The 22,075-nt window shown below is 35.2% G+C and overlaps 7 protein-coding genes across 8 annotated transcripts; 4 read left to right on the top strand and 3 right to left on the bottom strand.

Moving 5' to 3' along the window:
• Positions 1 to 4,338: 4,338 nt before the first annotated feature.
• LOC108862344 (NAD(H) kinase 1-like) lies at positions 4,339 to 7,667 on the top strand. The gene is made up of 11 exons (XM_018636442.2): positions 4,339 to 4,492; positions 4,837 to 5,005; positions 5,121 to 5,243; positions 5,349 to 5,548; positions 5,892 to 6,005; positions 6,105 to 6,199; positions 6,301 to 6,407; positions 6,467 to 6,540; positions 6,624 to 6,702; positions 6,789 to 7,096; positions 7,169 to 7,667. The coding sequence occupies exons 1-11, from the start codon at positions 4,466 to 4,468 to the stop codon at positions 7,475 to 7,477; spliced, it is 1,605 nt and encodes a 534-aa protein (XP_018491944.1). The 5' UTR covers positions 4,339 to 4,465; the 3' UTR covers positions 7,478 to 7,667.
• A 473-nt stretch (positions 7,668 to 8,140) lies between these two features.
• LOC130504242 (photosystem II 5 kDa protein, chloroplastic) lies at positions 8,141 to 8,668 on the top strand. Its single transcript, XM_056998839.1, has one exon. The coding sequence runs from the start codon at positions 8,245 to 8,247 to the stop codon at positions 8,563 to 8,565; it is 321 nt and encodes a 106-aa protein (XP_056854819.1). The 5' UTR covers positions 8,141 to 8,244; the 3' UTR covers positions 8,566 to 8,668.
• A 160-nt stretch (positions 8,669 to 8,828) lies between these two features.
• On the bottom strand, positions 8,829 to 10,034 carry LOC108862346 (uncharacterized). Its single transcript, XM_018636445.2, has one exon. The coding sequence runs from the start codon at positions 10,032 to 10,034 to the stop codon at positions 8,829 to 8,831; it is 1,206 nt and encodes a 401-aa protein (XP_018491947.1).
• A 1,718-nt stretch (positions 10,035 to 11,752) lies between these two features.
• On the top strand, positions 11,753 to 12,271 carry LOC108862348 (photosystem II 5 kDa protein, chloroplastic). The gene has a single exon (XM_056998842.1). It carries the CDS (start codon positions 11,834 to 11,836, stop codon positions 12,152 to 12,154), a length of 321 nt encoding a protein of 106 aa, XP_056854822.1. The 5' UTR covers positions 11,753 to 11,833; the 3' UTR covers positions 12,155 to 12,271.
• Positions 12,272 to 13,211: 940 nt separating this feature from the next.
• LOC130504241 (uncharacterized) lies at positions 13,212 to 14,200 on the top strand. The gene is made up of 3 exons (XM_056998838.1): positions 13,212 to 13,217; positions 13,347 to 13,816; positions 13,970 to 14,200. The coding sequence occupies exons 1-3, from the start codon at positions 13,212 to 13,214 to the stop codon at positions 14,172 to 14,174; spliced, it is 681 nt and encodes a 226-aa protein (XP_056854818.1). The 3' UTR covers positions 14,175 to 14,200.
• LOC108857631 (nuclear transcription factor Y subunit A-9) lies at positions 14,194 to 16,174 on the bottom strand. 2 transcript variants are annotated; one of them, XM_018631634.2, is made up of 6 exons: positions 16,010 to 16,174; positions 15,666 to 15,810; positions 15,488 to 15,576; positions 15,329 to 15,394; positions 14,887 to 15,051; positions 14,194 to 14,776 (listed from the first exon to the last, which is right to left on the bottom strand). In XM_018631634.2, the coding sequence occupies exons 1-6, from the start codon at positions 16,010 to 16,012 to the stop codon at positions 14,462 to 14,464; spliced, it is 783 nt and encodes a 260-aa protein (XP_018487136.1). In that variant the 5' UTR covers positions 16,013 to 16,174; the 3' UTR covers positions 14,194 to 14,461. The 2 variants fall into 2 exon arrangements, with proteins under 2 accessions (XP_018487136.1, XP_018487137.1); XM_018631635.2 differs by having other exon boundaries at positions 15,491 to 15,576.
• Positions 16,175 to 18,679: 2,505 nt separating this feature from the next.
• LOC130504243 (cyclin-dependent protein kinase inhibitor SMR13-like) lies at positions 18,680 to 19,457 on the bottom strand. Its single transcript, XM_056998840.1, has one exon. The coding sequence runs from the start codon at positions 19,364 to 19,366 to the stop codon at positions 18,953 to 18,955; it is 414 nt and encodes a 137-aa protein (XP_056854820.1). The 5' UTR covers positions 19,367 to 19,457; the 3' UTR covers positions 18,680 to 18,952.
• Positions 19,458 to 22,075: the final 2,618 nt, after the last annotated feature.

The raw sequence follows: 22,075 nt of genomic DNA, 5'->3' as shown, positions 1-22,075 counted from the left end.
ATGAAAAACTATCTATTTGTGAGTCAGTTTTAAAATATACGAAAATAAGTTAATATAATGACAAAAAATATATTTTGTCTAAAATAATCATAACTTTTTTAAAACTTTATATACATATTTCATATAAAAATACTAATTTAAAGTTAATTTATATCAAAAATTGATTCCAAAATATACATATATTCAAAAAAAAATATTTTTACTAAATATGTTCCAATAACCACAATTCAAAAAATGTTCTCAATATATATCAGAAAAATGCAATACAAATTCCAATTCCATATACCAATTTAAATTATGGATTTTACATTTCACATTAATTTTTAGAAATAAAATATATGTGATTAATTATATGATGGTACTTATAAATTAATATTAATTATATGAATTCTTATATGATGGTACATATAAAATATGATTAATTATATGATGACATATATATGATATATAATAGTGACTAGGGGTGGGCGTTCGGGTACCCATTTGGGTACGGTTCATGGCTGTTTGGGTTTCGGTTTTCCGGGTCAGAAATTTTAGCTATATTCGGATATTTCTAAATTTTGGTTTGGATTCGATTCAGATATTTGTGGGTTCGGGTTCGAATAATCCATTTAAATTATGTTAAGAATTTTAAAATTTATAAATTTATTATATACTTTAAATTTCTCAAAATTTATAAACAAAATAATAAATTACACATAGATTTGAATAACATATGTCAGAATACTTAAACTTAACATATAAATTTGTTTGGTTTAAATATTTGGATAGAGAATCAAATATTATTTTTAAGTATTTTTGGTGTTTTGATTATACTTTAACTATTTTAGATATTTACTTTTGACTATTTGTATATATTTTAAAGTACCATATATATTCTAGATGTTTTTATATACATTATATCTATTTAGGATACATTCGGGTATCCAAAATACTTTGATTAAGAGCAGATTCGGTTTCGGTTCTCTAAATACCAAAATTTTGAACAATTTGGATATTTAATCAATTTCAATTCGGGGTTGGCATTACTTTTATGGATTGGGTCGGTTTGGTCTTTTGGGATTAAATTTTTTTGCCAAGTCCTAATATTAATATAAAAATAAACAACGACATATTTTAGAAAAATACACCCGTGCGGGCGCACGGGTCAAAATCTAGTTAGTTCTTAAAGAAAATAACACTTTAAAACGAATTATGAGAAATTAAGCTTTTCGGGTTGGAAAGCACCCAGTACGCTTCAATTTGTGGTCGCTCTTCCTAGGCCTGGGCACGGATCGGATATTCGGGTTTTTGAAGGTATTTGTGATTTGCTTCGAATGTTACGGATATCTGATTTTTCGATTTGCTTTGCTTCGGAAAAATACGGATATTCGGAAAAACGGATATCCGGAAAATAAATAGATATTTGCGGATATTCGCGGATACTTACGGATCTCTCATTTGTTTTGATTAATACAAATAATCTTAAAAATTTGATACAAATTTGTTTTGTAAAATATATTTTTTGCATGATATAAAAGATAAAAATTAAAAAAGCAATGAATCTTCATATTTTGTAAATTTTTAAACTTAGTTAAAATTATAATAACACAAAACTTAAAAAAAAATTATAATTATCGTAAATATTTTCTCTTCCTTTTATGTAATACTTTTATATAAGTAATAATATGAATAGAATCTATCAAATAATATATTAGAATAATAATTATATAATTTTATACATTTAAAACTTTAAATATAATCAAAATATACATGTATTTATATATTGACGGATCGGATCGGATATTCGCTTCCCAAAATTTTAATATTTGTGATTTGCTTCGATTTTGACGGATATTGAATTTTAGTATTTGCTTTGCTTCGAAAGCTTACGGATATTCGGAATTTTCGAATCGAATAGCAACGGATAACGAATCGAATCAAATTTAACGGATAAAATGCCCAGCCCTAGCTCTTCCACTTCTACAAATTAGTTTACACCATTAATATACGACAAAACAGAAGCATATAAAGTCAACTTGGTTGAATATTTCCATGAAACAGAAATTGCCGTCAGTCCAAGAAAAAAATAGACTGCAATTTGCTAATCACGAAGCTCCGCATCATCAAATCTAAAACGTCAACTGGAGTTATGGCTTACACAGATAACTACGTGTCCAGATCATGATGCACTAGAAGTTTAGTGTGCCTTTACTCTTTAGACGTAGTTAGTGGAACCAAAATCCCACGAGCGGACTCCAACCACGTTGAGATTGAGGACCAGGAAAAAAAAAATCAGCCACGCGTTATTAGGGACCACTTATATTATAGGAAATCTGTAATTGTCAAACTAATTGTGTAAAGTTGGTGCTATGCTATCTACAGTATATACACTATTACATCTTAAATTAACATTTGATAAACTAATAGTTTAATAGATTAATATAAAAGAACTCTAAAATTTATATATATATATATATAATATTTTTCCTTTCATTTTTTCATTTTCAATCGTATTATGTAATTTTTTTATTAATGATCATCTCCTAATCCCCTAGTGTTGATAGGATTGCTTACCATTCTCATAGCTGCGGATGTTAAATACTTCATCATCATTTTTCATTGTATGCAGTCTTATACTTTTTTTTAGATGCATTTCTTATAGTATTTTGGACTTAGAATAGCCTTGAGTCCAATTAAATAGAGCATAAAATACAAGAGAATGGTTTACTCACACTTGGTTTGGTCATAATGAAAGAAGGAGCTTGAAGACTTAACAAAGACTTTTGGCTTGTGTAATGTAATGTCATTGGTATATAATGGCTGATTAAGTTGTTAATGATTTTTTATATCTAATAGATGTGGTTCAGCATGTGAACATATAATACTGGAGATTATGTCAGGGTGTTTAAAAGCATTATCGAAATTCGGTCGGTATATAAAAATCGATCACGTATGAACTATGTAAAATTCGGTCAGTATATAAAGTATTCTGAAAGATAATCATACAAGATTCAAATATAAACTATGGGGACTGAATTTCCCAATGAACCAAACTCTTATAATTAATCGAAAATCCATTGAAACTTCAAACTTGTATGTAGCAATGAGATATAAAAGCTTTTCACAGAAGTTATTGACGTTACCTCTCCGAAAGTTTCAGAGAACCACCCCAACTCCTCTCATATTTGTGAGTAATTAACCATTAGTTTCCTTAAGATTTGAGGGCTAAAGATATTTTTGTAAACATTAATTATTTTTAACAACAATTTAGCAAACCTATGGATGTGATTGGTAATGGGTGCTCTCCAAAGCCCCATTTATTTCTAAAGCACTAAAATTAGAGCAATCAAACTTTAATTTATTTTTTAAAATTACAGCTCTTGAAATAATCTACAGCGGTAGAAGTGTTCTATAGAGCCAAATATTCAAAGCAAATTTTTAGTGTTTTCCATAAAATTCCACAGCAATAAAAATTAAAGCTACATCAAAAAATCTACAAATTTTTTTCTACAGCAATAATTTCGAAGTTACAACTATTACCAATCGGATCCTATATCTATATATTAGTTTTAGAATTAGGAGTCTAAAGTCAACATTTCATTTCATTATGCCCACAACCAGTCTAACTAACAAACCACGCTTTAAATGATTTATTAACTTAAAAGACATGAAAGTTAATGATTCTCGTGGAGGATTTTTTACATTTTTGACATTTTTATATAAATTAAGATAATTACTAAAGTTCATTAATGTCTTTAATAATTATATTAGTTTAACTAATATGTTCAAAATAATAACATATCTAAATATCAATGCATTTTGTAATAGATATTAAAACTAAAATATGTATAAAATTCTAAAATAATAATTAGAAAATATTAAAATATAATTTTTATGAAATAGAAGGAGTATGAAATTGTGGATCCAAGACTATCGCAATATTTTTACAAAAAAAAATGGAGAGCAAAATTTAGTGTCGCATGTTTAATAAAAGAAAATTTATGTTGCCAGAAAAATGTAAGAAAACAAAAACAAAAATATAATTGTGCCCGTATTCAAACCATATAGCTTCCCTATAAAATATTACTCTTCGAATCTGGATTCCGAAAAGGTAGTTCCAGATCTCCGAAGTATTATTTGTATAAAATACAGAAATTATCTGAAATCATTTTAGTAATTATTACGTATATTTCTTTTTATTTTGTTATATTAAATATCCATGGTTAAATAGTAAGAGAAGACTTTATTTGGGGGGTCAAAAATATGTGGGAGATCCGGTCGTTAACATCAAAGCAATTACTGTTCCACAAAAACAAAATAAAAATAAATAAATAAAGCTGGAAGCCGGATGCTTACGACTCTTCCTTTCGTTGCCTTGCCAATTTTCTCTGTATATAAAATCTGCCGTCTTGCCAAAGTGAAATTATCTATCCATAAGCTTCTTCTTCTTCTTCTTCTGTTTCTTCGATCATAGAGGAATTCAATGTCGACCTACAAGCTCAATTACACTGTACTTCCCATTACATCTCTCTCTCTCTCCTTCTTCGCTTTATTCTGTGTCACTCTGTTTCTTCTGCTTTGCATGTTTTGGCCTTTTGTTTTCACTCATGAGTTTGGCTTTTGCGTGTTTCTTCAATCCCTCTCTGCTGTTTATTTTGATCGTCTTAAAGTTTCGATTTTTTTTTTTTTAAATGTAAAATCTCTATGATGGCAATTCTTTTGACATTTGATTTTGGAAATTGAGAGAAAGGGGGTTTTTCTTAGTTTACTGAGTTTATGTCTTATCTTCAAAAATGTTATGTCTTTAAGATCAGAACATTGTTTAACTTTACTGAGTTTTTTTTCTCTGGGCAGGATTCTTTTGGGAACGGAGATGCAAATACTAGTTTGAGATCATCAAACCCAGAAAATGGTTTCAGTGATTTGTCTCAATCAGAGAAAGCTGTTCAGGAGCTTCTTACTCAACAGACTCCTATGCAAGCAACTGATGATCATCTCATTGAGTTTTCTGAGGCTTTGAGAAGTAAATTAATTAAGCTTTCTTCGGTTTATTTCCCCCAAATCAAAAAAAATAAAAAAGCTTCATGCTTTTTGTGTCGTTAGGACTTAACTTGTGTTTGCAATGTTTGTGGTGTTAGCTGTTGCAAAGGCTTTAAGAGGATCTGCTGAAGGGAAAGCATTGGCTCAAGCTGAGGCTGCTGAGTGGAAGCGTAGATATGAGTTGGAGAGGTCCAAGAACCAAGACTTGCTGCTTCCCAAAGGTTTTTAGCTTTGAATTGATTTCTAGGTGACCTTTCACTAAGTAGTTCTAGTAGAGCTTTGGTTTGAATAATGTGTGTGTGTTTTTTTTCTGGTTTGTATGACAGCACCGTTAAATGGAGTGTGTGCGGATGAATCTAACAGCAAGGGGATGGATCATTTAGCCAAGTCTGCACGGCTACATGTTCAGGAGAATAATGGGAAAACAGGAAGGTCTTCCTTGGAGCGTATTTGCTCCCATGATGTTCTCCAAGATGGTGAAGCTAATAACAGTCCTAATGGGTGCAACAACAAACTGAAGAGAAAGGTAATAAGATACCTATAGTTAATTGTTACGATCCAGTGGTAGCCTATAAACATAAGTAGGCAAATGAACTATACATATATTATCTGAGATGATCCTTGAAACCGTTCTAGTTAATCTTGCGTTAGACTTTGTTCAACTTGCCACATTCGATCGACAATAGGATGAAAATTTTGTTTCTTTAAGGGATCGTTAAGTATCATCACCTCACATGTGTTGTATTCGAAACTGGCTGCAATAGTTCAGGAAACCTTAAAGCAAATAGCAAATAGAGAATGAAGAAAATTCCGCATGTGCTTGTGGTGTAGTATTTACATTTTAAGAATATGTTTTAACGCTGATGCAGGCATCATTTAAGCTTTCATGGGGATGCAAGGGGCAGGCTAATGATCAACACAAGAAAGAAATCGTCTCGTTTGAGAGTGGTAATATCACTACAGCTGACCGCAGCAGCAAACAGGTACATGTCACGCTGTTGTCAGACAAGTTGCTTTTGTTCTCAACTCTTTTCACAGTTGTTTAGTATGTAGACTAACCCTAAGCAACTTGTAATCTTCAGATTTCATTGACATGGGAGACCAATCCACAAACTGTGATTATTTTCACTAAACCTAACTCAACTTCTGTACGACTTCTTTCTGTCGAAATGGTCAGGTCTGTACTTATACCTCTGCAGTTTTTTTCAGAAAGAGATCGTTATTATGTTACACAAACTATAAGATGAAGTTTACATTTCAATTTTGCTACCATTACAGATGGTTGAGAGACCACAAAGGATTGAACGTTTACGTGGAGCCAAGAGTGAAGGCAGAACTTTTATCAGAATCAAGTTCCTTCGACTTTGTACAAACTTGGGAAGATGGTAAAGATATTCTTATATGCACTGTCTGGGCTCCCAGCTAAACTTTTTGTTAAATGCAGACAAAGAAATATCACTCCTACACCCAAAGGTTGACCTTGTTATAACTCTCGGTGGGGACGGTACTGTTCTATGGGTAAAAAAAGTCAAACTTCACTTCACATATGTGTCCCATTTTTTTGTAATAAGATCTAACATGGAACATCTTGACGTTTACAGGCAGCATCCATGTTCAAAGGACCAGTGCCTCCAATTGTTCCATTTTCCATGGGATCTCTCGGATTCATGACTCCTTTCCGTATCCTTTAAAATCTTTTTTCCTTTCATCAGCTTCTTATAAAACATTATACTTTTATTCTTTAACTCTTTATGATACCACCACAGACAGCGAACAATACCGAGACTGTCTCGAAGCGGTTTTAAGGGGTCCAATAAGTATTACACTAAGACACAGGTTGCAGTGTCACATCATCAGAGATAAAGCAAGGCATGACTACGAGACAGAAGAGAATACGCTTGTTCTAAACGAAGTCACCATCGACCGTGGGATATCATCTTACCTCACAAACCTTGAATGCTACTGCGACAACTCGTTTGTCACATGTGTGCAAGGCGACGGACTGATACTGTCTACAACATCTGGTAGCACCGCCTACTCACTCGCAGCTGGAGGGTCAATGGTCCATCCACAGGTACTAATATATGCTCCCTCACGACAGATCATGAAGGACAGTGATTATGAACTTTATGTTTTTTTTCTGCAGGTTCCTGGGATCTTGTTCACACCAATCTGTCCGCATTCTCTGTCTTTCCGGCCACTGATATTACCGGACCACGTGACGGTGAGAGTGCAAGTGCCGTTCAACAGCAGAAGCTCTGCGTGGGTGTCGTTTGATGGGAAAGGCAGGAAACAGCTTGAAGCAGGGGATGCGCTAGTGTGTAGCATAGCACCGTGGCCTGTATCAACGGCTTGCCAGGTTGAATCTACTCATGACTTCCTACGCAGCATCCATGATGGTCTTCACTGGAACCTAAGAAAGACTCAGTCCTCTGACGGCCCTCGTGACACTTGAACCAATTTTATATCCAGGATTTACTTCTAAAACCATATACATATATAGTCCTGACATCTATCTATCCATCTGCATGCATATAAATAAAGGAAAGTGATGGGTTCCGCTACAGAATCTAGTTTGTATCCATTGTTGGGTGTAAAGGAAATATAGCTGTTATGAGCAATAACTATGTTGATGGCTTTTCCTTCTCTTTTTTGCAACTACATAGGCTTTTTACCTACACGCATACAACAACATACATATATGGATATCCCTGAAGAGTGTTGAGCATTTCAATCCAACAGGCTTCGTTTTCTCCAACATCATATTCATCTATGTTCTTAACCGAGCAATCGGTTCCCATACTTTGACCGGGATATACTCGTAAATGCACCAGAACAGTTATCATCTATGTTCTTAACCGAGCAATCGGTTCCCATACGATTTTGAATGTGTTTACGACAAAAAGGGTTTCACATGGACCCATATGTGGGCTGCACAACAAAAAAAAGTATCTAGTCCACTTTTGCGAGAGAGCATATTCTCATCGTTCTACTCAACAAAGATAGAACATGACACGTGGCAACAACCAATTCGCACAAAATCATATTTGGATAGGGAAATAGATAATTTCTCATCAAACTCAACGCTTTCCACACACCCATATCCACCTCCAGACTTCATAAAACACGTTCAACCATATCTCAAGCGCTAACCGATAGGTAACGATTCAGAGAGAGAGAGAGAGAGAGAGAGAGGGTCAAATCAAACGTAGATTTCAAGCAATGGCATCGATGACAATGACAGCAACATTCCTCCCCGCCGTCGCTAAGCTTCCGTCAGCCACTTCCGGACGAAGGATGTCCGTGGTTAGAGCCTCAACGAGCGAGAACACACCCAGCTTAGAAGTCAAGGCCAAGGAGGAACAGAGAAGCACCACAATGAGGAGGGATCTCATGTTCACGGCTGCAGCTTCTGCCGTTTGTGCCTTGGCTAAGGTAGCCATGGCGGATGAGGAGGAGCCCAAGCGAGGGACAGAAGCGGCTAAGAAGAAATACGCTCAGGTCTGCGTCACAATGCCTACGGCCAAGATCTGCCGCTACTGATTCAACCATCCCACCTTTCATGTCCCTCTCTCTATCTCTTTAAATTTTCTCAAATTTGGTATGTAATCATATATTTGGATCAAAATCTTATAATCTTCGACTAGACTTCCTTTTCATTATAATGAAAACTTAAAAGAAGCATTGCATAGTCAATTACAATATAGTTTCTGACAACTAACCGGCCTAGGTTGACAAATCCAAACTGAAACCAAACTACTACCCAATTTTATTCAAGAAGAAACCTATCAAGAGGTCGTCACACATTACCTAATCACCTTAAAACGCAGAGCAATGCCTCTCTCTTCCAACCTCGTCTTAGCAAACACATTCCCAGTCTCATCTCTAACAGTGCATTCCCCTCCACCTATCACCACCGAACCTCCACCTGATGTCAGCTTACTAATACTCAACACGTTTCTATCAATCTTCGGAACGAAAAGCACGTTCTTGATCACCTTCCTCACACCCTTCATAGTAATCTTCACATCTCCTTTCCCTTCCGCCATAACAACGTTCCCATCAGCCAACCCAACACGAGCCTTGTACGTTCTATCCAGCGTAGCGAAAACCTTCAGATACGGACTCATATGGTCCGAAGCAGTCGAGTACACCATCCACACATCATCACCGTAAGTGAAATCACCCGTAGTCACAGCCAACATCAGATGCTCAGGCTTCCCGTTCTTCTGAACTGTACAACCTCTCGCACAGTCCCCTCTCGCTCCACAAACATGGCATTGACCACTCGTGTCACTGTGATAACAGTCTTCTTGATTGTGATCATACTTCTTGCACAAGCCACACCACATCTGCTCAGACTTCGCTTTCGCAAGACTCTTATGATACTTCTTCAGCTCTTGAGTCATGTATTCACCTGGATGATCTCCATAAATTTCAAGAAGCCCTATCAGATCTTTAAGAGTCATATCGGGAAGACTCATGATCTCCTCCAGCATTGCAATCGAATCATCGTACATCCACGAGAGCGATGTCAACAGCTTGGTGATAACCTCGTCGTCGGGCTTGGGATTCCCGTAACGGGGGAACCGTTCGACGATATCCAAAACTCTCTCCAAGTAACCGTCCATCGATTCTCCGTCGTACATCGCGAGATCCTCGAACTCCTTCGCTAGCTTGGGGCGATTCGGTTCCTCGTTACCTGATTTGAGGAGATCCCAGAGATCCTTGGCGGAGGCGACGGAGAATGTGTTGCGGTAGGTGGAAGGCGGGAGGGAAGACTGGAGGATCTTGAGCGCTTTCATGTCGCTGATCGCGCGGTCTCTCCACTCGGCGAGTTCTTTGGGAGTGATCCTCGCCGCTAGCTCTGGGAGCTTCGTTGGATCGAACGGGACTCCGTTAGCGACGACGTCCCATACGCCGTTCTCCACTAGCTTTTTCTTCGCGTTTGGGGCCCACTGTTTGTAGTTTAGGTCGTCGGAAACGGGGATTTGTTTATTCGCCGCCGCCATTGCTGTAACCGTCAGTATATTCTCTTGGAACAAGGAAAGCGATTAATAAACTATTCGCCTCAGCTCACACCTTCTATTTAAACACAAACCGAAAACCCTAAGTTACATTTTGAAATCGCCAAATGAGCGGGAGTTCGGTTTTTGTTCTATTCTTGGTTCGGTTTAGCGCAATTCGAAAATGTATGTAACTTTTTTTGGTAAAAAAAATGTATGTAACTTTTAGTATATTCGGCTCAGTTTCTTCAGTTGCGTTTTAATTTCATGTGATAAAATTCAATGCATTTTCAGAATTGGGTTGATATGGAGCTTTGGAATCGGTTTTGGTTCCTATATATATAATTGGGATGAGTGTTCTATTTGATCATGTTAGTTAGTGATGGAGTTGGACAATAATGCAACCAAAGCAGTAGTTGATGATACAAGTACATCAGTAAATGTTTAACTATATCTATTAAATTAAGATGTGAGAAATGAATCGAGAGAAGTATGAGATTCCTTTAACTGAGGAGTTTGGGTGACTTAACAGATGCTGCTAATGCTATGTAACCAAAGCATACATAGAGCTCTTAAGTTTATGAACAGCTTCATTGCTTAACAGGAGGAGACTCTGAAAGTTTCTATACAATCTTGTGAGTGGCTCTGCTGAGAAGATAACCGAGTAAGCTAGCTGAGGCGAAAGTTCTCATCGCCAAAGGGGTATCCATTGCACTCTATAAAGTAGGAAAGAGTGTAACACATCAGAATATTAGTATTATTGTTATAAAACTTCAATTTACAAGAACATATGCAGTTTTTTACCTGGAAAATAAACGTTGCGGCTACAGAACGCATTGCCCATTTCACAAACTGGGCAACACTAGCATCCACAATTTTAAATTTATATAAATCATCGTATATTCTATTGCCCATTGCCGGGTTGAATCTACTCATGATTTCCTACTCAGCATCCATGACGGTCTTCACTGGAACTTAAGAAAGACTCAATCCTCTGACGGCCCTCGTGACACTCGAACCAATTTATCCAGTATTTCCTTCTAAACCACATACATATAGTCCTGACATCTATCCATCTGTATGCATATAAATAAAGATGGAAAAAGGATAAGTGTAGTATGTAGCTGTTATGAGAAATAATTATGTTGATTGTGATGATCACTCAAAGTTAATGAATCAAAGATGTTTCTGTTCTCTGTCTCTCTCCAAACTATCCAATATTGTCTACCTGATTGTGCACGCAATGATACCATTTCTAAAATTCATACATACATCTATCTACAGACCAGGCATATTTCAGACAGACTTACGGTCGAGACATTCTAAAGAGTTAATGACCTTCTGACACAACCAAACGATGCCCATACGTTGACCAGGAGACACTCGTAAATGCAGCATAACAGTCATCATCACAAGACATTATTAAATCACAAGACTAAAAAGGCTTTCACAAAAGCAATTAGGGGTCTAACTGGTTGGCTTCAGTGTTACGATTTGAATGTGTTTACAAAAAAAAAAAGATTTTACTGTTGTATTAGGGGTCTAACACATGGACCCATATGTGGGCTGCACAATAAAAAAAGTTTCTAGTCCACTTTTGCGAGAGAGCCTCTCATGGTTCTTCTCAACAAAGATAGAACATGACACGTGGCAACGACTCATTCGCACAAAAATCACATTTGGATAAGGATATAGATAATTTCTCATGAAACTCAACGCTTTCCACAAACTCATATCACCTCCAAACTTCATAAAACACATTCAACCATCTCACAAGCGCTAACCGATAGATAACGATTCAAGCAATGGCATCGATGACAATGACAGCAACGTTCCTCCCAGCCGTCGCTAAGCTTCCGTCACCCACCGCAGGAAGAAGGATGTCCATGGTCAGAGCCTCAACGAGCGAGAACACAACCAGCTTAGAAGTCAAGCCCAAGGAAGAACAGAGAAGCACTACAATGAGGAGAGATCTCATGTTCACGGCTGCAGCTTCTGCCGTTTGTGCCTTGGCTAAGGTAGCCATGGCGGATGAGGAGGAGCCCAAGCGAGGGACAGAAGCGGCTAAGAAGAAATACGCTCAAGTTTGTGTCACAATGCCTACGGCAAAGATCTGCCGCTACTGATTCAACCGTCCCACCTTTCATGTCCCTCTCTCTCTATCTCTTTCTTTTGTTCAATAAATTTTCTCAAATTTGGTATGTAATCATATATTTGGATCAAAATCTTATAATCTTCGACTAGACTTCCTTTTCATTATAATTAACACTTAAAAGAAGCATTGCATAGTGAATTACAATTACAATATAGTTTCTGAAAACTACATTAACACCAAACTGGCCTAGGTTGACAAATTCAAACTGAAACCAAAATTACATTTTGAAATCACCAAATGAACCTAATAATATTCGGGTTAGTTCCTTCATATGCGTTTCATGTGATAAAACTCAATACACTTTTAGAATTGGGCTGATACGGGATTTTCAAATCGGGTTGGGTTCCTGTACAGTTGGGATGAGTGTGTTAATTCAGGTGGTTTGATCCGGTTGAGCAAGTCTCTCCACCTATGATATGATCAAACAACAGATAGTTATGGATCTAGACAATAATGCAACCAAAGCAGTAGTTGATAGTTGATACAAGTACCATCAGTAAATGTTTAAATTATCTATTAAATTAAAATGTGAGAAATGAATCAAGAGAAGTATGAGATTCCTTTTAACTCAGGAGTTTGGGTGACTTAACAGATGCTGCTATGTAACCAAAAGCATACATCAAATTCTCAAGTCTATGAACAGCTTCATCGTCTTAAGACAAGGAGACTCTGAACTTTCTGTAAAATCTTGTGTACTATTATAGTCTTCTGAAAAAGAGGAAAGAGAGGCAAAATTACAACAATGAGTGTATTGTATAGATATACATATCCATCAACTCAACAATGAGTGTATAGATGTTCAGCGACTAAGTTATTATCCGGAACAACAGCAAGAACACCTGCAGCAACTAAACACCACTTCAGCAGTTAGCTCAGTTTAGGAAAAAACATTGTTGTATCACAGACCAGCAAACTATTTGGCGCAATATTCAACGAGGTGACAACAAAACCCGAGTTTGAACTGCCAGGAAATATGATAAATACACTTCTCTGCATCCTTTTCACTGCAAAGATACGGTAAAAAAAAAATGGTGGTAAAAGATGTAGGAGACGGTTTGACCCCTGCTTCGATGATTATATGAATTACGGCCACTATATGGATGTGCATACAATAGTGTTCCTTGTCTGAATGTCAGACACTCTTTTGCTTTTTTTTTCTTTAGAAGAAGGATTTGTTTGAGTTGTTTGCTGAGAGAGTTAGAGACAACAAGGGGTTGGAGTCAAGATGGGCCGTTATGGAGGAAGCACGAGTCGAGTACTTCAGAGGGAAATATTTCGTGAGCTTCATGAAGAATCACCCCGAGTGTAAAGAGATTCTCGAAGAAGATAGTGACCTCGACGCTGAAGATATCGCTAATGTCTTGTTGGGGAAGAACCTCTTGGTTAGATGTGATCGTGTGGCAGTGAGAGCAGTTGCTTTTGGTGCTATGTGGATTCTCCTTGGAAAGCGTGTCTGGTTCTTCCCCAACATTCTCGCAGAGGAAGCCACATTGAAGGAGCTATTCGGTTTCTGGCCAAAGAAAGACGAGGAAGAACCTCCCAAGTGGACGTCTCGACTTTTCTACACAGTTGTGGCTGTTGTTGTTGTCATGCTGCTCCGGCGCCATGCCCCTGACGAGGCTGCTCGGGCCAGGTATATATTAACTTAAACCTAGATTAACACTAATGGATTCCATCTCCTCAAGATTGAATTGTTCTCTAACTGCTATGAGTTTTTTTGGTTGACTGACTATTGGCTCTTGGCCTCTCATTTGTTTGACTTGTGATGACTTTTTGTGCATTATAGGTACCAAAGAAGGATGTCCAACATCATTGATGATGTCCTTGAGTGGTCACCAAAGCTAGCACTCTCTTGTTTAATGGAGAATCAGCCACCTGTGAACATCAGAGAGGCTGCTAACAACTCCTCAGATGCAGCAGGTCCTGCCCATACTGAAGAGGCCGACCTAGAGGAAGCTGAAGACTTGACCAACCCTGATATAAAAAGATAAAAAAGTATAGAAACAAAAGTTAATTGTAATAAAGAAAGATTTGTAATTACTCTCTTCTTTTTCATTTAAGCACAGTGGAGTTTAGTTATTAATCACATAGTTTTGGATTCAAAACTTCAAGCCTCATTATTAAACCTTAAGGGTGCTGACAAAGAAGTATTCTAACAAAAGCACACTAGTATTTGTACAAAACAAGAAAGAAGAAAACTGAGAGAACTCCTCAATGGCTGCTACCATATAAAGCCAGCAAAGAGAAAGCCAAGAATGATTTGCCTGCGAGAGAGAGATCACTTGATGGCTAAACGAGCTTGAGAAGGATGGTTTGAGGAAATGTTGTTCCATTGCTGCCCTAAACAGTCTGCTTCTTCCCTTCTCTTATAACCTGAGCTCTGCATCTCTTCAGACTGATGTGTTCTATACTCATCACTCCAAGCTTCAGGTTGATCAGAGTTAGATGATGTTGGGGACTGAGTAGGACAAGCACTGTTCTTTTCTCCAGCTTTTTTCCGTGAATCATCGGTGTTTGATTTCTTAGCAAACCGTCCTCCAGTACCCCTAGGCCTCCTCATAGCATGCTGATGCCGAGATTCATGGAGGTAAGGCTGTGAAAACACACACAGAAAAAATGATGCGTTTGAGCAAGTGGTGATGTGTTCACCAATTAGATCAAGCGCTCTCAAGAAACTAATAAATATTCATGATGATAACACACCTTTCTGGATTTGATAAGCTTCTTTTCTAGCTCTGCCTTGGCTCGTGCCTGCCTTCGCCTCATAATTGCCTCGTACTGTTTAGCATTCACGTAAACAGGTTCTTGTGCCATCTCAGGAGGCAGTTGCATTCTTGAATGGGGCATCCCGCCATATGGAACATAAGCCTGACAGGAAAATTGATAGCTTATCACATCGCATGTAAAGAATTAATCAAAAATATTTGCACATTCCCTACACCATGAACTCTGTTAAGGCAACCTTAAACATGCTACGACTAATTAGAATATTAAAACCTGCAATCTCATGTCTCAAAAACCCAATAGCAGGAGTAATGAATCATGGCAAACATACCATCAAATCAAATAAACTTAAACATAGAAAAAAATTAGTTGGGGGACTAAGAAAAGCATCAATAAACACATTGGAAATTAAGTCATATACCAAGGGATAGGCTCCCATCATTCCAGCATAATATGGATCCTGGTAAAGATTCGAGGATGTCCATCCCTGCATGATTCAAAAACCAACGAAAAAAATGGTAAGAAGCATATTGAAATAAAACTTATCAGCTAGATCATAGATACATATTGGTAAAATTACAACTGCATGGCTAACAAGTTGAGGATGAGGAGGAGGTGGTGTAGTGCCAGGATGCACAGGTTCTTGACTTTTTTCACTGTTATCTCCACCTGCATATCAAAACACAGTAACAAATCTAGCTAAAAAGAAAAGAAAAAACTTTTGTAATAAGCACCGAGGGAAGACAAGTCAAATGCACCTGATTGTTGGGGAGACGTTGTGACTAGTGACTCCTCCTTGTTACCACTTTCATCTCTGTTAGATGGTGACTTGGACCCGTTTGATGATGTATGGTGATGATGAACCTCAGAAACGTCAGATTTGGAATGCATGTCTTCAGCTTCCTATTCAAAATCTGATTGTTAGTGATGAAGACTACAGTAAGCAGTAAACAAAGCAAAACCCAGTGATTGAATTCACCAAATCAGATAGAAATTTGAAAACTTTGAAACAAAACTGAGAGGAAACAGAACAAAACCCTTAGAACAGAACTCATGCAATCAACCACGAAGTGATGATTACTCGGTAAGTTTTAACCATTACCATTCAGGGGAAAGAACGAGTGGACCGTCACGAAGGCGTCTTACGAGTGATTGAAGGAGACGCTTCCGCTTGGAAGATGAACCGATCTGAGCAAGTTTTCAGTCAGAGGAAACCATTTTTGTGGACTTGAATTGAATTAATTTTTTTTTGTTCTTTTTATAATTTGATCGTCGCAGGAGGAAGACGTATAAATAAGTTTTTGTTCCGTTTTGGATATTGGCTGCCACGTGGTCGCCACGTGAACGGCGGCAACATTAATACTTTTGACTTTTCAATTTTGTGGAGAGAGAGATATTAAATAATAGGATAATTCGATTGTGATAGTCGTTTTTGAGCCTATGACAGGCTTCAAAAGCCCTCTATTACAAGGCCTGTTTTCTTCTTTCGCGATCTCAAAATTTTGTTTACCAAAGAGTGAAAGAACATAAAAAAAAACTTTTGTTAATCTTGAAAAAGGAACAACAACTATTTACATTGAACCTGATTATGGTATGCCCCATACATTTATCTAACTCAACTAGTTTTTATTTACATATCACATGCGTACATAAGATATTTCAAACTTGGCCAGTTCATTGTAATAAGTATATGAGCATAGGTTTAAGAAGAATCTTCCAATTGTTGAATGATGGGAACATGACAATCGCCTAAATAAAGTGTGTATATGGCATATGCTTCTTTTAATATGTGGGATTGGCTTATCGTGGTTACTTAGTTGTTGATCCGTTATGTTGTTGATCACTACCACAAGTTCAAGAGTGGTTAGCTACTACGTCATCAGAAAACGAAAACCTACAATCGAATTACTTAAACTTAATTTAGTCTAATTGGTCTGACCGCCAAAAGATCCAATACTATTTATAGTCTGGGATCATAAAACTCAAGTCTTAGTCAGTAAACTTTAGGATCATTACTACAACAAAAATCATAAACAATAGTATACGATAACATATACTACATAGGAAAAATATTTTCTTGGCAAAATCTTTATTTTATTTTACAACAATGATATACAAACTAAAAAAGATGTTGTGAAACATGAAGACAAATAAGTAAAATAAGGGAAAAGGTAAATTATCTATAAAATTTGAACAGCGATTTTTAATCAGTAAGGTAGTCTATTAATCAAATATTGGTCATGATGATCGGTTCACTATTTAACATTAGTTGAAAGGTATTTTAAATTTGATTCGGCCAATGTAGTATATTTTTAAACTAGTTTGTACATTTTTTTCGGCCAACTACATTATTGCTGATAGTATTTATCCAAAAGAAAAGAGTCAAATATAAATCAGAAACATATTTAGTTATGTGACTGCACTTTTATAGAATTACAAAGTCGCTCTATTATTGTAACGGTTATCAATTAAAATCACAATCATCATGTCTTGTGTTATTTGTTCTTTCTGTCAAATCTTTATTCCTCTTTCTTGAATCAAGTTAATCAATTAGATTTTCCAGAAAAAAAAAAGTTAATCAATTAGTCTTTTTCAAAATATTATCAGGGATTCTTGAGTTTTTTATTTTCTGCGTAACTCGATATACTTTTGTTTAAATTATTCTTTATGTTTTGTACATGTCTAAGACAATTCAAATTCTAGTTATAAGATCATTTTTGATTACTCTGACCCTAATATGGATATGTAACCCAATTAGTTAATAATGAATTATCATTTCTGCGGAAAAGGATGGTCTTTTATGTATTATTGATGATCAGATAAAGATGTTATTCTTACTTTTTGTAAGAAATTATGGAAGAAAAAGAAAGAGAAATTTGATCCCAAAAAAAAGAGAGAAAATGATGAGAAAGGCTGCACGAGTCACTTCATTGGATTCCCTTGGCAGATGTTATCCTCTGCCTCGACACTGCGGCCATCCCCACTAACTCTTCACATATTTCTCGTCCCTTTGCTTTTACTAAATTTTAAAACATATCTATATATTTCTAATTAGTGGAATATCACAAAATGCTACTAATGAAGTGTAACAAAGAAAATCTGAACTTAATTATGGAGAAAATTGGATTGAAAATTGTTCAAAACCTTAAAATATAACACATCGATCGGATTTTTATATACTTATATATAGATATTATTTTAAATATTTTTTGAAAATTAAGCTAACATATTTGGAACTAAACAGAAAAAAAAAATTGAGCTTATGAACCTGATAAAATTAACTAATGATACCTTCGCACATTATTCTGCATATCAATAATAGGGGAATATACTAGAAACTACTTTCTTATTTTTATTTATAATAATACGAAGTGTATTGTGTATGCATATGCATTTAAAAATTTTATGGCGGTGCTGAATTGGTGATTAATAGTTTGAGAATCACAATTTCAGCAGTGTAAAAATGTTACTAAAGAAATGATCGCTGTTGTCTTAATGTTGCAGGGACGTAAACTCATGTGTGATGTTCCACCTAGAAAGCGACGGTTCTGTCTATCAAACGAACGATGAAAGTGAACAAAACTCAAGCGAAGAACGATACGTACGTTAGGTGAACGGAACGGAACGGAGAAAAATCGACAAAGCTACTAGGCACAGAACCTAAAGTCATTAAGCAACCTAACACATAGCACTTACAAAAAAGGGAATCAAGAAAAGTATAATTTAATTATAGATTTAAATTCGTAGTAGATTTTAATAAAACCCTACCACAAAACTCAAATCGACTTCATTCAAATTAATCCAAAAAACAAGCGCCAAAGGAACAAAATGTTAAAACAAACCAAAAATAACAAGAAAAACAAAACATCACACAAAACATTGTAATACATAGGGCCTAGTAATACATCCTTCGTTATTCTATATTAACAAAGTCAAAGAGATGAACTTTTAATTATCTTCTCCTCATACTACTTTCTCTATCGAACGATTGATCCTATCAGCAATAACAAAAAAACACAAGACTACAAATATTAATTAAAGCTGTTCATCGATCGTGTGCTTTGACGAAGAAGAGCTCTATCTCCGGAGGAGCAAAGAAAACGAGCTGCCTTCGTCGTAACACGCAGTTATGTGAGACTCTTTGCTTCTTCGGCGCTGGTGGACACGTCAGCATCTCCGGTATCCGACACTTCTGAGCTTTCGGGGTACAACAACCGCCGCCACTTTCATCTGGTGACGCCAACACCGCCGGAGAAGAAGAGAGAGCAGAGTAGTTTGTCTCTTGAGGAGAGAACGACGTCGTTATGGAAGAACAAGAAGAGACGATAGTAGATGGGGAAGTATGATCGAGTGTTGTAGTTGTGACGGTGTTCTTGTGTTGTGGAAGTTGTTTCTTGAAATGGTTTCTTTTGAGTTTCTTCTCGGCTCTGTTTTGTTTTCTTGCCTTCTTTGACGCCATTTTGGACCTAATTGAAAGATGTCTTATTTTGCTTGCGAGGTTAGGTGAGAGAGGGAGAAGGAGGAAGAAGAGAGTCGTTGCTTATTTGCTTAGTTAGTAGCATATATAGTACGAGAAACGAGTCAACACGTTTTCTAGATTTTGACTACCTAAAGTTTTCACTGAGACGAACCAAAGAAATGAGTGAGTGACTATTGAACTTGCATTTAAAAAGGTAAAAAGATTTGTTTCTTTTATTATATTTTAAGGATCCATTGCATGTAGTTGCTGACCAACGAAATGGGTCGTATATTTTTATTTGCCGTTTTTAAAGACTAAAAGCCATAACCATTAATAAGGCATTGACTAGGTATAAGAAAGTAAGTTTTTTTTCTTCTTGAGAACTAATAAGAAAGTAAATTGAACTTCACTGCTGCCTACTTTCACAAAAGAAAAAAGAAAAGAAACATATAATCTGCTGAAAATTTTATTTACAAAACATATGAAGAACAACATATTCCTATAAACTTCATTTTCTTTAAAGAAAATATGAAATTTAAAAATCAAAGTCAACTTTTACTCTGATATTTTATTTTTTTGACCAGAGCTTAATAATCAAAGAACCCATATGAAATTTCAAAATAAGGATATGCAGCACGTATATTCATTGATGTGCGATATGTTCATTGATGTTATAGTTCAAAAAGTAGCAATGTAGCTGTTTTTAATGCAGAATTCTCTTGAGCCACTGCAAAAAAAAAGCATAAAGGTAAAAACTAAAAACTAAAAACAAACATGATGTCAAAAATTCAGGTTACAGTGGTGCTGGTGCACAAACTTGACTCTTTGATAATTCACATGGCAACTGTAACTTTTGGAAGTAGTAAAATACATTTCTATTAAAGTTCATAAATGGTGTCTAACCCCAAAAAGGGGGAAAACGGCCATTTCATATCCAACATATCGGGATATGTTCAATTCATACCCGACTTATATGACCGTGCCAAAATATACATGAATTTATATGGCTGTGCCAAAACATACCCAACTTATGTTTTTCTCGCAAAATCATACACCAGTCGCCACATCAGCTGCCATGTCATCTATTTTTGCTCGCGTGGATGTAACGTCAGCTAATTTTGCTGACAAATATGTCATGTATATAAATTTTTTTAAAACTAAATAATTTTGTTATAAAAATAAAATTTTAGAAAATATAAAATTTTTATTTTATATTATTTAGTAAAATTAACAAAAAAATAATTAATTAATTAAATTCAAATCTTATATAAGAGATTTCGATTATATCAAAAACCGTTCTTATAAGAGTTATATATGTATTTTAATGATTTAAATCCAATACAAGTGTTGAAGACGTGTTATTCTTGATTAATCATGGTTGTGTTAATCTAAATTTTTAAATGTAAATAATATATCCATGATTAATAAAGCGTAAAAATGAATCATGTTACGCTTTATTAATCATGGGTATGTTATTTACATTTATCTAATTTTTTTAAATGTAAATAACATACCCATGATTAAAAAAGCGTAAAAATAAATTATGTTACGTTTTATTAATCAAGGGTAAAAATAAATCATATTACGCTTTATTAATTATGAGTATGTTATTTACATTATAAATTTTAGATTAACACAATCATAATTAATCAAGAATAACATGTCTGCAAACTAGCATTGGATTTGAATCATTACAATACATATATAACTCTTATTAGGACATTTTTTGATAGGATCAAAATATTTACGAATATATCTCTTATATAAGATTTAAATTTAATTAATTAATTAATTTTTGTTAATTTTACTAAATAATAAAAAATTATAAAAATTTATTTTTATAACAAAATTATTTAGTTTTTTAATAATTTATATACATGGCACATTTGCCAGCAAAATTAGCTGACGTTGCATCCACGCAAGCAAAAATAGATGACAAGGCAGCTGATGTGGCGACTGCTGTATGATTTTGCCAAAAAAATATAAGTTGAGTATGTTTTGGCACATCCATATATGTTTAGGTATGTTTTGGCACGGTCATATAAGTCGGGTATGAATTGAACATATTGCGATATGTTGGGTATGAAATGGCCGTTTTCCCGTGCATAGTGATGGGTTTATAACTTTTACTATGCATTTTTATGTGACTTTCGTTGTTGTGTGTTTCAAATTTTCATAATAGTTTTGAAAAGCCGTGTTATTGTCTTTTGTTTTTTTTTTCTGCATACAGTCAAACATCTATTATTTATAAAGATATTAATTTATCGATATATTAATTGAACCAAAAAATCAATACAGTATGAGACTATAAAATTATATTATATTATAAAGATTTTTAGTGTATATTAATTTATAGATTATTAATTTAAAGAATTTATACTGTACATCTTTGTTGCTCTGTTAAAAAGTTTTCTAAAATAAATCTAGGGAAAATTATAATCTAATAAAAGTACAATCACACAATTTCTATTTTCGAATGATAATGACGTATCATTTAGATCTTGTAAATAACACATCTAATGTGATAGACATGCATATTAAACAAAACAATAGGTAAAGATTTTATAAAATAATAGGTTGCAGTTGCATTATCACTTCTGATATCCTTTCTTAATTTGAAAAACACATACAATCTGTTATAAAAAAAGAAAAGAAAAACACATACAAATTACAATCAAATAAGTTGTTTACGAAAAGAGTATTTTGTAC

The sequence above is a fragment of the Raphanus sativus genome, unplaced genomic scaffold (assembly GCF_000801105.2).
Source record: "Raphanus sativus cultivar WK10039 unplaced genomic scaffold, ASM80110v3 Scaffold1450, whole genome shotgun sequence".
NCBI lineage: Eukaryota > Viridiplantae > Streptophyta > Magnoliopsida > Brassicales > Brassicaceae > Raphanus > Raphanus sativus.
This window is presented reverse-complemented; position numbering and strand designations above follow the sequence as displayed.